The sequence below is a fragment of the Chionomys nivalis genome, chromosome 14 (genome assembly GCF_950005125.1).
Source record: "Chionomys nivalis chromosome 14, mChiNiv1.1, whole genome shotgun sequence".
Lineage (NCBI taxonomy): Eukaryota > Metazoa > Chordata > Mammalia > Rodentia > Cricetidae > Chionomys > Chionomys nivalis.
In genome coordinates, this window is record NC_080099.1 from 58,894,434 (window position 1) to 58,911,106 (window position 16,673).

Below are 16,673 nucleotides of genomic sequence, written 5' to 3' on the forward strand. Positions count from 1 at the left end.
AAATAAAATGACTATCCATGGTTCCTCCCTAAAACTTCCTTCAAAGGTTATGAATCAAAACTGAAATTATATATTTTTGAGGAGGTAGAGGAAGAGGTCAAGAAAAAGGAGGAGGGAGAGGAGGAGGGGGAGGAGGAGGAAAAGGAGGAGGGAGAGGAGGAGGGGGAGGAGGAGGAAAAGGAGGAGGAGCACAAAAACAAGAATAACAATGATTATAGTTTCTTCATTTTTAATTTCAGTGCCAATCCCCCTCAAACTCTCCATTCTTCCACTTTGGGAACTAAAATAGTGTACTGATTATTTCTGCTCTCATGTTTTCCATGCTTGGCATTCCTTCGCAGTACTGAGAAATTACTTTCTTAAAAAGTAGTGCTCTTAGAACGACATGAGATAGAAGGGAGACTCTTTGCTAACAGAAAGCCAGCCAGCAAGAGGTGGGTCAAGGATCTGACAGATGACAGGAGCATGTATATGATAAATGCTATTATACATGCATATGGAAATTAAATAAGGGAAATCATCATTTTGTACAATCAGAATACACTAATAATGAGGGGAGAAATGTTACCTAACAAAGACAATTACATGGAAAAGTCTTCAAAAGCAATGGTATCATTAGATTACACTCTACTCAAAAGACTTCAAGGTATCTGATGACAGATACTAAAGGAATTTTCCAGACTCTATTTCTAGTGTCTTTACATAGTCATTTCTACTGTTCTTCTTATAAGACTCCCAGAAGTTAGTTAACTCTTGATTTTGTAATTCTGGATTTTTGTTCTCCCTAATTTCCTACCCATTTTATTCCAATTCTGTCTGTATTTGCAGGCTAAAGAAAGACTATTAAGCTTGCATCTGCGCTTACAAAAGCTCTGTGAGCTTCTTTTAGTCTAGGCTTGTCCATTTATCCTCATGCTTTGGTAATTCATCAAAAGAACATGTACCCAAGTAGAGTGCATTTAATCATTCATGTCGTGAGCACTGATTAAGCATTTACTGTCTACCTACCACCTTAAAGCGTCTAAAATATATCAGAGTCACAATAAAAGATTATGAATTTTTTGGTTCGACAATGGCAACCCCCAATAAAATGTATCTGAAGTCAAATTAATCTTTCTGAAAAGATGAATGTATTAAAGAAATATGTAGGACTTTGAACAAACTATTAGTTATCAAAATGAAATTTATATAAAAAGAGGTAGTCAAGTTAGTACAAAACTAAAACATACAGAAACTATCGAAGTTACTCAGAAAGGAATGGAAGTATGGAACCAAAGGTGCATAATTCAGCTCAGAGATGGATGTATCTATTCAACATATAAATTCATAATTATCCATATATTATTAAGTGTATGAACTTAAAATATATTGTCAGAATTTACTGAAATAAGAATTACAGAACAATGAATATATTATGCCACAAGAAGATCACAGAAAAATGTCTTCAAGATAGCACTTAATAATTTTTGTGACATTTAATAAAAACTATGTGAAGATTTTTTTCCCCTTCTCTTCCCTAACAGAACAGCTTAGAAGTTGATTGATGCCTCTTTTTACATGTCTATATTTGTATTTCTTTACTTTAGAAGCTTTCTAAAAATATATTTAGGACATCTCTAGTTATAGCAAAAAGATAAAAGGTGATTATTTATAGGCACCATATTCTTGATGATAGGCTCTCAGAAGAAAATGCAAATACAAATTTTAAATGCCACTTGGAAGGAGTCAGAATAAAAACATTAACATAATTTCTCAGAAACCCTGTTTTTTTTTTATTACTAAATTTCATTATTCTCTCTCAGCAAAGGAGCAGGTACTTCAAAGATTTATTTGATAGTGAAATGCCTAATTTTTTTTTCTTTTCCTTTCCCAATGTGGATAGGCCAAGGCTTCATTCCACTACAGTGTACTGTGATTAAAATTTTGAGTAGGCTTATTACTAAGAATTTTAAAAATAATAGTTCTGTTTTGGAGGACTAAAGAACTAAACCAACAGCAGCAGTAACTAAACACAATAAATAAATTATATACTTCATTTCGTAAAGCCATCCAATCAGACCCAGTCACCTTGACAACAGACAACCATTGCACTGTATGATGGGAACCAGAACAAAACTGGTGTAGAACTCCACTTACCTGCCTGTCCACTTCTGGGAGCAGAAGCAGGAGATACTGCTGAAAATGCTGGGGAAAGGAAGCAAAGGTGTGCTTGTTTATTAATGCCCTCAGGTTAGTATTGACAAGGATAGATCCAGGGGTCTCTATGTCAATGTCCTCAGCTTTGGTCCATTTCAAGTGTCCTGTGAAGGGTAAAGCAAGAGGTATGACTTTATTACAGAGTGAAGAAACACATGTACATCAACACATGTCTATACATACTCACTGAACATAAATATATCCAGGAATATGTTTATTTCCATTGCTTCTAAAATGATTTCCAGAGACCAAATCAGAAAACACAACCCTTATTATTACAGTTTATATCAACCCAGTGATATTTCAATCAATATTTAGCTAATTAAAATTAGGTCCAATTAAAAAAAAACTTGCAATTATGAATGTCTTATTTTTTATTGGTTTTGTTTTTCTGAAGCAAGGAAGGTTTTACAATGCAATTCAGCTATGCCTGGAGCTCATTACAAATTCAAGCTGGTTTTTATGCCAATACCAAGCTGTTTTCAATACTGTAGCTCTGTAATAGAGTTTGAAGTCAGGGATGGTAATGCCTCCAGACGATCCTTTATTGTATAAGATTGTTCTGGCTATCCTGGGTTTTTTGTTTTTCCATATAAAGTTGATTATTGTCTTCTCCAGATCTGTGAAGAATTTTGATGGGGATTGCATTGAATCTATAGATTGCTTTTGGTAGAATTGCCATTTTTACTATGTTGATCCTCCCAATCCAAGAGCAAGGGAGATCCTTCCATTTTCTGGTGTTCTCTTCAATTTCTTTCTTCAAAGACTTAAAGCTCTTGTCAAATAGATCTTTCACTTCCTTGGTCAGAGTTACCCCAAGATATTTTATGCTATTTGTGGCTATCGTGAAAGGTGATGCTTCTCTGATTTCCCTACTGAGAACTCAAGAACAATGGCAATGGGTTTTTGATCCTACTGCACGTACTGGCTTTGTGGAAGCCTAGGCAGTTTGGATGCTCACCTTACTAGACCTGGATGGAGATGGGGGGTCCTTGGACTTCCCAAAGGGCAGGGAACCCTGATTGCTCTTTGGGCTGACGAGGGAGGGGGACTTGATCGGGGGAGGGGGAGGGAAATGGGAGGCGGTGGCGGGGAGGAGGCAGAAATCTTTAATAAAGAAATAAATTAATTAATAAAAAAATTCAAGCTGGCCTTGAACTTGTGGCATTCCTCATATCTAAGCCTCCTGAGTACGTGGGTACAAGTGATTGTAAATTGCAACTTGACAGAATTTTCAATACATTTACATGAATAAACAAAAAATTATGTATCTTCTCTAGAACTTCAGTCCAATGACAGCAATACCTCATTAATTTAAATTTATTTATTTATTTTGCAGTACTAGGCAGTGAACACAGGAGCCTTGAAGATGCTCAGCAAATGCTCTCCCACTGAGCAGTATCCCCGATTAGTACTCCTAATTCTAATAATCAGGTGACAGAAATAGCTGTTGCGTGTTCCCACCATGTTTCAAGCAGTAAGTGCAGATAATTTTTACAAGATTTCTATTCAAGGTGTTTTTGAGAATAATTTAAGAAGCAGTGTTGATTAAAAATTCCAGCTGTTCCTGGTGGTTGTGGCGCACACCTTTAATCCTGGCACTCAGGAGAAGGCAGAGGCAGGCAGATCTTTGTGAGTTCAAGGCCAGCCTGGTTTACAGAGGGAGTTCCAGAACTGGTTCTGTAGCTACTGAAAAACCCTGTCTTGGCAAAACAAAACAAAACAAAACAAACAGAAAATTTCAGATGCAAGATATGAAGGGCAAATATACTTTTCCAGATTAATCCACAATTCAAGGCTCTCTGGTGTCCTGTGGCATCTGTGTGTAGACTGCATAACTGGAAATCACAACAACTGAAACAACAATCCATTATAAGGTATTGTCAGCTGGTCTGTACAACATGAGAAGGACAATTGTTGGGTACTTGAGCTACCTGTGATTATAGAGTATGCATTGAATCAGAGGTCAGTACACTCTGTTCTAGGACACAGTCATTGCTGGAAGTTTCTGGACTGTTTAGGTTTATTTTCACAACATGCTTCATAGGGAAAGAGCTGTAGCAGAAATCCAGTCCAGTGTGAAACCTCTATTACTTATTCACTAGTCCTTTATAGAAAACAAATGCACAATGTGTTGATCTTTGTTTTAGATGATTAAACACAAAAGAAAGACTAAAGACAAAAATACAAGGCATATTGGTCAGTTGTGAGCCTCCGTGTTAATCACTACTGTAAAAAGAGCTTCTCTGAACAGGGCTGAGAACAGAAGTAATCTGTGGGTATAAAGACAAGCATTCAGGGGGCAGTATAATATTATGTTCATTTAGCAGAAGAATGGTAGTACACTCTCCCCTGGAGCCTATGACTACCCAGCCATGGGGGACTGAACCAACTAACTAATCAGCTGTGAATTCTGTCTTGTGGAATGGGCTGATAAGTTACCGGCAATTAATGGCTCTTGGGGAGAAAGTTGTTTTGTTTGGTTTTGCTCTGTTTTATTCATAGTTGTAACCACTGACAGGCTTCCCATGTGTTCATGGATGGTCCTACATCTGTGTGCATATAGGCAACAAAAGAGCCCATGAATTTGGGAAGGAAAAGTGATGGTGGTGGTATATGGGGCAAGTTGGAGGAAGGGATTTGAATGGATTTGATCCAACAATGATACACATACTGAAATTTGCAAATAATAAATTAAACACAAAGAACTACAGGGACTGCTATACGTAGTCAGAATGCCTATCTGCAGTTGTTTCAGAATGAGGAAGGTAGAAGATGGCAGAAAGTGATGTCTGAAATCTTTGAGTGAGATATTTTTAATATAAGGGCTCGCAGCTAAAGCAGAACATCAAATCTCATGAAGACTGTGGACTCATTCCCATTTCCATCTAAGTTGAAATCTGTGCAAATATCAAAAATAAAAATTCTTTGCAGCCATTTTATACAAGAAATAATCATCAGAATCAGTGATGAGATGAACAGAAACTTTCTAACAGATGAGACAGAATGGAAATAAAGATCAACTTAGAACTTTATCATTAGCTGTGCATTTCAGAACGACAGCATCCAAGAATATTTAAATATCCCAGACAGAAATTCTGCTCCTAAGAAAATCTTGCTGACAGATGTTATTGACCAATAATTTCTACTAAAGAACAGAATACACAACTGTAGCAGGAATGGTGAATTAAAAGTCAAATAATCACAGTGCTTCTATGTAAATACTAACTTTAAGAAATAACACTAATGACTAACAGAAGTTAAATCAGAGTGGAAATAAAATTATGTGTAGAGAAATAAGGTACATGTGTAATGAGAATATCCATAAAACATGGGTACTGAGAATAAGTTTTATTAAAAATCTACAAGAAGCCCCAGAAGAATAGAAAAAGAACAAAAATTCCAAATTAATTAACATAAGGAAAAAATAAGTCAAAGAGTAGGCATTGAAAAAGAGGAAAGAAAAACTAAAATTAAATCCAACACAACCAAATTTTCCTATTAGATTTAAAATGTAAAAACTTCCATATATCTATTGCTTTCAAGAGATAGTTAAAAATTCACCTAGATAAACTGAAAAATACTAATAATGAATTTAAAACAGCAAAAAAGAAACAATATTGATTTTGTCAAGATAAAATTAATGTAAACAACATTGCTGAGAATGAAACTGAACAGCCATGACATGTGTAAGGAATAACGACCCGAGTCTCTGAATAAACAGGACAGCATAAAGGGGAGAGAAATAAGAAAACAAACTGTCATTACAAATGTGGTAGAAGTCTCAACAGACATGGAAAAAAGAAAACTAACATATCAAATTTAAAAAGCAACTTTAAAAACAGAAAGCTTTCATAAATCAACTCCTATGCTCATGCAAAAAACTGAAGACAGCGAACTGCACTAAGCTACTAGGTGCAGGTGTCACTCTATTCGTCACTCAAGGAATAGCAAGGAAACAGACCACAGCTGCCTAGTGAGTCTCAATAAATACTGAAGCATTAACCTAAAACCACATCGCACGGTCCAAAGGAAAAGATTGGCTTTAAGCTTCACAATCCAAGGCCAGTTACCCTTCAAGCCTCCCCACATCTAGTACATGGCTGGACATTCCAAAGGGTCTATAGAAGACAGAGGAAAAACCATGCCAGTATTTATAAAATTCTATGCTAATTGATTTTAAAATTAAATTTTAGAGTGTGAAGGGAAGTTTCAAAATGAAAGAGCTCAAATCATGAATTTAATAAAATAATCAGTGAATAAAAACACAACAAAGGAGTTAATCACATAGAAATAAGAGTAGAGACCCATGTGTAGAAAGGAATAATAATGGCTATCAATATGAAAAGGTTGAATTTTTTAAAATGAAGCTAATGAAGTTAGAAATTCCTGAGAAGAAACTGCATAAACATAAATAGTAATAAAAAACAGGGACACAGTTCTAGACACAGGACCGATTTAATAGGCAGACATAATTAAAAGTAGATTTTTTTAATGACCAATACAGTATTGTGGACTTTTGACAATATTGCTGAATAAAGATTAACTGATTTTTATTGTATGCACATACTGATATATGTGGGGGTAGGCGTGTATGTGGGTACACATGTATATGTATGTACATTTGGGGGGAAACAAGAATTGACACTGGATGTCTTTCTCAATTGCTCTCCACCTCATATTTTGGGGAGAGTCTCTCACTGATGGTAGGGAATGAGGAATTGACGAGGCTACATGGCAGTGAACCCCATAGATCCTTAAGGAATGGGATTCTAAGTGATGCCTTCATGGCCAGCTTTTTACATGAGCGTTAGAGGGCAAACTCAAGTCCTCAGGCTGGTACAGGAAACACTTTTTCCACTCAACCACATCCCCAAGCCCTAAACTATTTTAAGTTTTACACTTCCCAAGTTAAATTTAAGATAGAAAATAGTTAAACATAAAAGTTATCGGGGCTGGAGAAATGGCTCAGTGGTTAAGAGCACTGACTGCTCTTCCAGAAGTCCTGAGTTCAATTCCCAGCAACCACATGGTGGCTCACAGCCATCTATAATGAGACCTGGCGCCCCCTTCTGGCTTGCGGGCACACATGGAAGGAATGCTATACACATAATAAATAACAATGACTTCTTGAATTTTGCATACAAATAGACGGAAATAGAAAACACTATCCTGAGTGAGTTAAGCCGGACCCAAAAAGAGGAACATGGGATGTACTCACTCATATTTGGTTTCTAGCCATAAATAAAGGACATTGAGACTATAATTCGTGATTCTAGAGAAGCTAAATAAGAAGGTGAACCCAAAGAAAAACATATAAGCATCCTCCTGAATATTAACCTTCATCAGGCGATGAAAGAAGACAGAGACAGAGACCAACATTGGAGCACTGGACTGAAGTCTCACGATCCAAAGGAGGAGCAGAAGGAGAGAGAGCACGAGCAAGGAACTCAGGACCGCGAGGGGTGCACCCACACACTGAGGCAATGGGGATGTTCTATCGGGAACTCACCAAGGCCAGCTGGCCGGGGTCTGAAAAAGCATGGGACAAAACCGGACAATGAGGACTACTGAGAACTGAAGAACAATGGCAATGGGTTCTTAATCCTATTGCACGTAATGGCTTTGTGGGAGCCCAGGTAGTTTGGATGCTCACCTTAATAGACCTGGATGGAGGTGGGTGGTCCTTGGACCTCCCACAGGGCAGAGAAACCTGCTTGCTCTTTGGACTGAGGAGGGAGGAAGACTTGATTGGGGGAGGGGGGGAATGGGAGGTGGTGGCGGGGAAGAGGCAGAAATCTTTAATAGTTAAATAAATTAATTAATAAAAAATAAATAAATATTTTTAAAAAAGTTATCAGTAGGATTTCTCTCGCATACATATAGTGAGAAAAATATAAATAGCTTAATAATTAACTTAATGTAATGTAGGTAACTTTATTTTTATGCCAAACTCTTCTAATGAAAGGTGAGAAGGAGGAGGAAGAGAGTGAGGATGGGGAAGAAGAGAGAGGAGAGAAATGATGGGAAGGGGAAGGAGGAGGAAGAGGAGGAAGAGGAGAATCACCACTACCCCTCTCTCCCAAGTGGCACAGAGTCATTTATGACTAAACCAACTAAAGATGTATGCTCAAAATGTCCACCTAAGCGAAGCTATGTTTTATAATTCTGAGGAAAAGACAGAACAGCTTAACCAAATTTGCTCTTATAAGAACAATTAATTCCTTTTTAACTATCCTCACACATGTATTCTTAATTGACTTAAGAACAATCCAATTATATATGATTGTCTTCCCTCATTAAAGCTGGCATTGCACATCTCCCTACAGTGCCCACAGAAGGAAAAGTATGAAGTCCCTTTAGTGTCTACTTCCCAGACACTTTGCCTAGAGGGCTATGGCAGCAGAGGCAGGCAGAGAAGACAGGGGAAGACACAGAAAGACTCAGCGCTACATGAGAGGGTCCATTTTGTGATAAAAATTAGGGGCATGTGTCCAACCAAGGCCCTGATATTTAATCCCCTGCTGTAATGTACTCAGAGAGTTCTGCAGTCACATCCCACTTGGGCACCTGCATTTGTGGATCAGGAGGAGTGCGCTGGTTTAGATTCATACTTCCCGATGCAACATATGCAAAAAGTAGGTGTCAAATGTTCTAAGGGAAAGACCCAGAAGGAACATACACACACACACACACACACACACACACACACACACTTCACACCAGGCAAACAAGGGGAAAGGCCCAATCCAAACAAATAAGTGTACCCCATGTCTAAAGAAACCCAAAACAAAGCTGGCAACAGGCATCTTTACCTGCTCAGCCATCTTGATGGCATGGCCAAGGCTGTCACAGTTTTATTGACTTTGGAGAGCTACGGACAGAACTTAGGGCAGTGTTTAACATTTTGAGGTTTTCAGCTTTACATTTTCCCGACTTCATCTCTTTCTCTTAAGATACATGTGAGTGATAATCACGGGGATCCAAAACACTCTTAGGACCCATGCCCAGCAGTAGATGGCCAACACAAAACAAACTTACTGGCAGGCTCTTTGTTCATCAGGTTTTGATAGAACAATATATATAACCCGACAGGTCCCTTGCGTATATATAACGGCATTCATTCCCATGTGCTGTGGGGATTCCTGTGTGTAAAAACATGTGTCTCTGCATCTACATGTGAATCTTGTGTTTCTTCTTTGGGTCTTTTTCTTCCCTTTGTCTTATTCCAATTTGTTTTATTTTCTTGTTATTCTTTAAATGTCTGTATGTTTTCTAAGGAGAGACAGAAAGGGTGTGGAGTCTGATGGAATGGAAGGTGGAACAAATCTTGGAAAAGTTGGGGAAGGGAAAATCATAATCAGGGTATAATGTATGAAAGAAATCTATTTTCAATAAAAAAGAAAAAGAAGTTTTTCATTTATCCAAAAATTAATTAAATTTAATAATTTAATTAAAATAGAGCCTTGGTATATATAATCTCTGAGAAAATATGTAACATTAAGGAATGCCAAACAATATTCAGAAAACACTGAGGATAACTGAATGAGACATAGAATTGTTATCCAATTTTCATTTTTATTTTTCTGCATAAATTTATTTTTGGAAATAAGGAATATCTTTAAAACCAGCAGAGTTTTGATTATTTATTACAAAAAGATTAAACAGCAAAAATTAATTTTGGAATGAATCCCAGAAGTTGGGTTCAATGAGGACATTATTAAAACTCCCTCAGAGACATCCGTTAAAAGCTTGGAATTATTTAGCAAACACTTTTAAGCTCCTACTGTGTGACTCGGTAGAAGGTACAATTAAAAATTGGTTTAGGTCAGTGTCCCTGACTTTACGTCACTTACATTTTATCCAGGGGAATGAGATATATGAAGTTAGGAAACACAAAAGAGAGGAGGGGGAAGAAACAACAAAAAAGATATTTAAGTCAACTGATATATAGCACAGAATCCATCATTGGTAGATGAAGGTAATTTCATATTGTGGTACCAAAAAAATGTCCAGCAAGCTATCTGGATGGCAGACACCCTTGCTCCAGGTTCACTGATTGCTACAATACTGCTGTCAATTCTGAAGAAGGCTGAGCATACGTGGGTGGAGGGAGATGAAGTGCAAATGGGATAATTAGAAGTGACTTCTTATTCCTTTAGGGGAATCTTACCGTAAAAATTAAAATTTAAGCTTCTACTTTGAAGCCCAATTTTGACTGCACCTTGTTTTATCATCACTAATTTAAATGAGAAGAAACTTGTGATATAAGTTCTAATTTAGAATAGCTTCAGCACAGGAGGACTGCTACCCATACTGAAAGGAGGTAACATACTTCAAGCCAGTTTTGAGACTGTAGTGCATCTGAGTCAGGAAGGAGAAGTGGGTAAGAGTGGTGTTCCAGGCTGACTGGCCAACGGCTTGGGAGGGGGTACTCCTTCCTCTGATTCTGCACTTACACATGAGTTTATTTAGGATGCTCTTCCCCGAAGGCACAGGTGGTTTTTAAACATAAAGCAAAGAAAACCAGCCTACAAATCACAATCCTAGAGAATTTAGATAACAATGAAGACACTAAGAGAGACATACATAGATATAATCTACATGGGAAGTAAAAAGTAGAAAAAGACAAGATCTCCTGAGTAAATTGGGAGCATGGGGACCTTGGGGGAGGGTTGGAGGGGGGAGGGGAAAGGCAGGGAGGGGAGCAGAGAAAAATGTAGAGCTCAATAAAAATCAAAAAAAAAAAAAAGAAAGAAAGAAAAAAGAAAGTCATTGAAAACTTGCTCTTTATTTATCTGGACTGATTTACGACCACATTCAGTTGACATACTCACTCATTCATCAGCCCAATATTCTCGCAGCAGCTAGCAAACAGAAGGGATAAAACGGTGTGCAGGGATGGCAAGGAAGGCCAGGGCAATCTCTCTCTATTCTCGCAGAGCGTGCAGTACCATGATAAGGAGAACACCAAACATTCTAATTCTAATGGACATTTAAAAAATCACTCTGTGGGCTGGGAAAATGATTCTTCAGGTCAGGGTGCTTGTCACCATCCCTGAAGACCTGCGCTCCACCCTCAGGAAGTGCATGGTAGAAGGAGAGAACCAACTACCGGAAGTTGTCCTCTCATGACCACATGCATGCCACGGCTTGTGTGCACCCACCCACCACCATCCAGCAAATAAATATAATAAAAAAAAATTAAAAATAATTTTAAAACTGGATGAGATGGTTTTCAGAAGATGGTCAGCCTGAGGGTTCTTTCTTCTATATCTCCTCACTTTTCATTTATATTTTTGGTGTATAATAGGGGTTAGTGAGCACCATCAACTTCATTTGCACAAAGCGAGCCACTCTATTCAGAGGCCCGCCAGCTTAGGCAGTCACCGTTGCTTCCCTGGTGATCACAGACTGTTGGCATTTTGCCTGGTTTCTACTTGAGCAGACGCATTTTCAATCCCACCAGTTTCTTCTTTTGGTTGAAACCGGGTATGCCAAGAGCTCTTAGAAGAGCTATCTCTCTGTCCACACGCAGCCGGAGTGCCTGCACTTTAACTTCGTCAGACTCTTCAGGTTATATAAAAGGGGGTGCTTCCCCAGTCATGACTACAGCCACTGGATGCAGGGTCCACCTGCCATTCCAAGTCTGTCTGTCAAACATGAATTGTTCAGATTGCAGATGCGCATGCCTTAGCTTTCTTAACAGTTTGATTCTGAGGTTGTTTTCTTTTCTTTTTTACTGAAAATGGAAATCATTTTATTTCATAAAACTAAAGAATTAAATGAGACAAATCATCAAAAGTTAAGCAGATGAGTCTAACCAACAGGTCCAGAATAGCTTTCAAAGGAGCTCAACATAAAATAATAAAGTTAATTAAAATATTATGAACACAGTTCTTAAGTGTAAACTTTGTAGAGGACAATGCCCTGTCCCAGCCTTAAAAGGTTGACACATCTGATCAACCAATCCATTTACCATGGACTATGACTCTCTGCAGCCTTCCGAGAAAACAGCATCATTATTTCTATTTTGTCCTTGCATGAAGCTAAATCATCTAGGAAACTACTCCAGCACAAGTTCAAACATGAGAGATGGCCAGTGATGTGCACGATTACTTAGAGAAGCCACCTGCCACCCCAGATTTCAGTTGACCCTCAAAGTAAAAGAGAAACAATGAAGCAACAAACCCCGAAGCAATTCTGATTCTACTTCAGTGTGGACAACAAGGTGATGACCACAACACACAAGTTCCTGATGGAAAACATCCAAGACCAGGCTGGGGCTTCTGATAACACAGCATGACCAAATTTAGGCATGCCAAGGAAGATAGCGCTAGATACTGTCCTTGTATCACATTCATTTTGCTGAAGTTGTAGTAGATTATTAATCAATTAATTAATTTTGTGATAATATGCACTATGCAGCCCTGGATGGCCATGAACTCACAAAGATCTGATTGCCTCTACTTCCTGAGTACTGGAATCAAAGTCATTTACCACCCACCCAGCTTTGTTTTGCCTTGAAAGATTGTCTTGCCATGTAATCATGGCTGGTTGGGTTTTCCCTTAGCATTTCACTTAAAATGCTGGCAAAGCTCCAGGCTTGAACTCCCAAGTGCTGGGATTACAGAGGTGTGCTACAGTTCATGGATAGCACACTCTTTTTAATTAAAGTCATTGATCTTTAAATCATTCCTGGGTTGGTCATGACAATACATTAATACATATTATGTGTGTAGATGTGGCTCAGATGTCATTCTGTACATGTCATTCAGAATTTCCCAATTTAGGAGTTACTTAAACTATTCAGACCAGAAAAAACTATCAGTGTGTACGTATGCATGGTGATTACCCAACACAGAGAGACTTACTTTGGGTTATAGGAAATAACCACAAAAAAACCTTAGAAATGATAGAGAATATCTAAGCAGGCCATATTAAAGAGTTAAATTAAAAATCCCTATTCCTTTCCCACAATATTTTATGTAAAGATTCAACAGTCCTATACCAATGCCTTTTAGTGAAAGCATATCCCAGGAATTAGTAAATTTTCTAGCATACAGTAGGCAATAAATAAAGCTATCAAACCAATCAATCAACCATTTAAAAACTGGCTGTAATTTACCAAAAAGAAAAACTCTGTAAATCAAATGAGTCCTACATTGCCAAGCAGGTGGCAGGTAAAGTAAGAAAATGCTCAGGTTGATAAGTTTGCTGTTTCTATTGATCATCTCATCAAATATCCCTGTGTGTACAGGTAGCAACAGGGGTGACTGGGACAGCATGTGGGTACATGCACACATGCATACCCTCACACGTCATATGGGTATGCATGCATGTGGAGCTACAGGCAGACATGCAATGTCTTCCTTGTTCTTCACTATAACTTTTAAGGATAAGGTCTCTCATTGAACACACTGCTGCTTATTGACTAGTTAGACTGAATGACTAGCAAATTTATGATGTGCCTGCCTCCACCTACCCTCCACATTAGTGCTAGGGTTACAGACATGCAAGACCATAACCAGACCTCCTACATCCTCTGGGGATCTGAACTCAGATCCTTACTCTTTGGTGGAAGGCACTTATCCACTGAGATATTTGAGCACTATAATATCACAGTATTCTCTCAAATATTCTAATGTTCTATCTAGGTTACATCATCATTGTGTCTATTCAAAGGTGAAATCAGTGGGCCCAGGTCGCTACACAAGGAGTGTGGATGGTATGAGCTGGAATAATCAGCCCAGGGAACATTCGTATTTGTCTTAATTGTCACACTTCAGTGCACTCATTATAGGTCTTTATTAAAGCAAAAGCAAGCATTTGGGACAAAATCGATTGTTAAGAGAAAGACCCTTGGACAGTGGCCCCCATACCTCTCAGAGATTGTATACCATTTCAATTTTGTAGAAAGGTACTACTGAATATTTCAAGCATCTCAAACAAAAACCAAGGCATGGCAACCCTACTGTAGCAGACCCCATGACAACACACTCTTCAATTCAATGCATGCTTCTGAAGAGCCTCCTTTTCCTCCGCCTAGAATACCCTAATAAAGGGAGACCACAATACAACACTGTACACTAGAGAAAATCCAGACTATACAGGTAATTAGTTGAATACACATTTCACATTAATTTTGCTATCTTTATTCTCTGCTTTATCCAATAACATCACATTTTGCTACAAGCTTGAGACTCAACTGAAACTACAATGCTTCCCAATTTAACATTTTTTTGTTTAAATGAATGAAGGATACTTTCAGTTTCCTGTTTAACAACTAAAAAAAGCTCTATTTATTTTTTTGTACAAACACACATCTCTAAAATGTGAACTGGTACTCACCTAAACCAGACTTCTTTAAGCGTTTTAAGTGCTGGCTTGTTTGTTTCCCAGTGGGAGATTTTTGCCCATGTTTCATTTCTTTATCTGAACTGTCTGCTTCCCCATTTTTAGACTCCGATCCTAAAAAAGGAAACAGTTATTATGCCATTATCTTTCTCTCCCTGTCCTTGACAAGAAGCATCTAAAATTGTTTTAAGAACCACAGATATAATCTCCTTTTTCTTTTCCTGAGTTAATATACTACCTTAGCTACAATCTGATTCCCCTATTGGATATAAAGAGAATAGGCCAATCAATCAATCAAGCTGGACAAAAAGCAGGAGCAGATGGCCTAATAGCAGAGTTTGATATGCACTCACTGATCAAATAGCTTTTAAATAAGAGTCAGATGTTTGTAAAAATACTCAAATAAGCTTCAACACTACGATGCCATTTAGAGATGATATCAGACAGAGAGGAGAATGAAGAAAGAAGGAAGTGGAAGAAAAGGAAGAACGAGACCCTAATCAACAGCTTTATGCTGAAGCAGGAACAGAAACGCGAACGTTAGTCCATAATGAATGCGAGAGTTCACAGCTGATAAAGCGCCAGAGACAAATGAGAAGCTCGGGTCAGGGCTTCATGAGGGTGAAAATGATGCTGCAAGAACACAGAAACTCATGAGGGCTGCTGGGCTCTGCGGCAAGCACAAAAAACAAATTCACACTCTGAGAAAAACTCCTTCCCATGGTGTTGCACGCCAGCATGTGGTCCAGAAGTCAAGCTCAACATTCAAGAGGAAACTAATGGCAGCAGAGCAAACTCACCAGCATCAGGACGCACTTGCTCATACCTACTGGCATTAGCAAATTAAGGCATTTGGTGACAAATAGGTTGGTGGCTTTTAGACACCACAACTGGGAAATGTTCCACATTTTTAAATCAATGAGATGTACACATCTATAATACAGATATATGTTATAGATTATATAGAAAACTGACCCTTATATGAAAGTATCTTTTCAATTTCAAAAGAAAAAGAAAAAGAAAAAAAAAATCAAGCCATCTCTCTCCGTCAGGAAGTCTCCCGGGAGGAACCGGCCATCTTTACCTGAAGGCGAATCCGACTGCTCATCAGACACCTTTAATGGTGTCAAAACAACACGAGGAACAGTCTTGTTCACCATCATTGAGACTCCATTTCTTCTTTTCTGCTGCTGCCTCAAAGCCTATAAAACACGATAATAAAATATAACATAAAAATGTATCCACAGTGATTTCTGGTTATTGAATTACATGATCCACTTGCTCATGACTATCTTCAGTCCCCCAGAGCCCCTGACTTGTTAGAATCCTTAGTAATCACCTCTGTCCATTTTCCCTCCAAAGCAGAAAATTGAGCTTTGGCAAAGGGGTTTAAGCCTGAGGCCATTTTCGGTCTAATTCTGATAACAAAGCACCACGGAATGGTTTACTCTACCTTAGAAGTGTGGCTTGAAAGCCGATAGGACTTGATACTAGGGCTCCCAAGTAAAATAAATGTAAAATAAATGTTTCGAAACCAGGATAAAAATATATGTGTCTGCACTTCTCTTGCAGGTGCTTCGTCTCCAGCGCTGCTCAGTCAATCAGTTAACACCGGGTGTCATCAGTATGTACGGCATGTAAGGACTACTGTATTGATGCATTCACTCAGCCGTGGGGAGCGCTGCACAAAATCAGCGAACATGGCAGGAATCATTTATTTCTGTGAAGGGAATCAGTCCTAATCTTGGAAAGCTTGCAGCCCTTGGCTTCTGTCTGCTTGACTTTGGCATTAACCTTCAGAACACGAACATGACGGGGTTTGGGCAAATCCAAGAAAAAATAGATAGGAGAATAAGTCTCTTCAAAATGGGAAAGCTTTGTGATTCATAAATGAATCCACCATGGTGATGGTAATATAATAAAAGGCATTTAAAAGTTTTGAAATACAGCTTTATCTAGCAGATTGCTTTATGCAGAAAATTACCTGTAATAAAAAGGGTTTTAAGCACACGAAACAGGAAAAGCCATTAAAACCTGAAGCCGTAGGAATGTTGAAATTCCTCAAAAGGTTAAAAGGCTGGCCACGAACTGGTCTCAAATCTTTTTATTCCTGGTTTCTG

At 38.3% G+C, this 16,673-nt stretch overlaps 1 protein-coding gene across 1 annotated transcript in view; it reads right to left on the minus strand.

Moving 5' to 3' along the window:
* The window catches only part of Asxl3 (ASXL transcriptional regulator 3), a 106,080-nt gene that overhangs the window by 61,058 nt on the left and 28,349 nt on the right, over window positions 1-16,673 (minus strand). Inside the window, exons 4-6 of the mRNA XM_057788755.1 lie at window positions 15,638-15,755; window positions 14,548-14,667; window positions 2,137-2,300 (exon numbers count right to left, since the gene is read on the minus strand). Of these exons, the coding sequence (XP_057644738.1) occupies window positions 2,137-2,300; window positions 14,548-14,667; window positions 15,638-15,755 (402 nt within the window). The remainder of the gene's footprint in view (window positions 1-2,136; window positions 2,301-14,547; window positions 14,668-15,637; window positions 15,756-16,673) is intronic.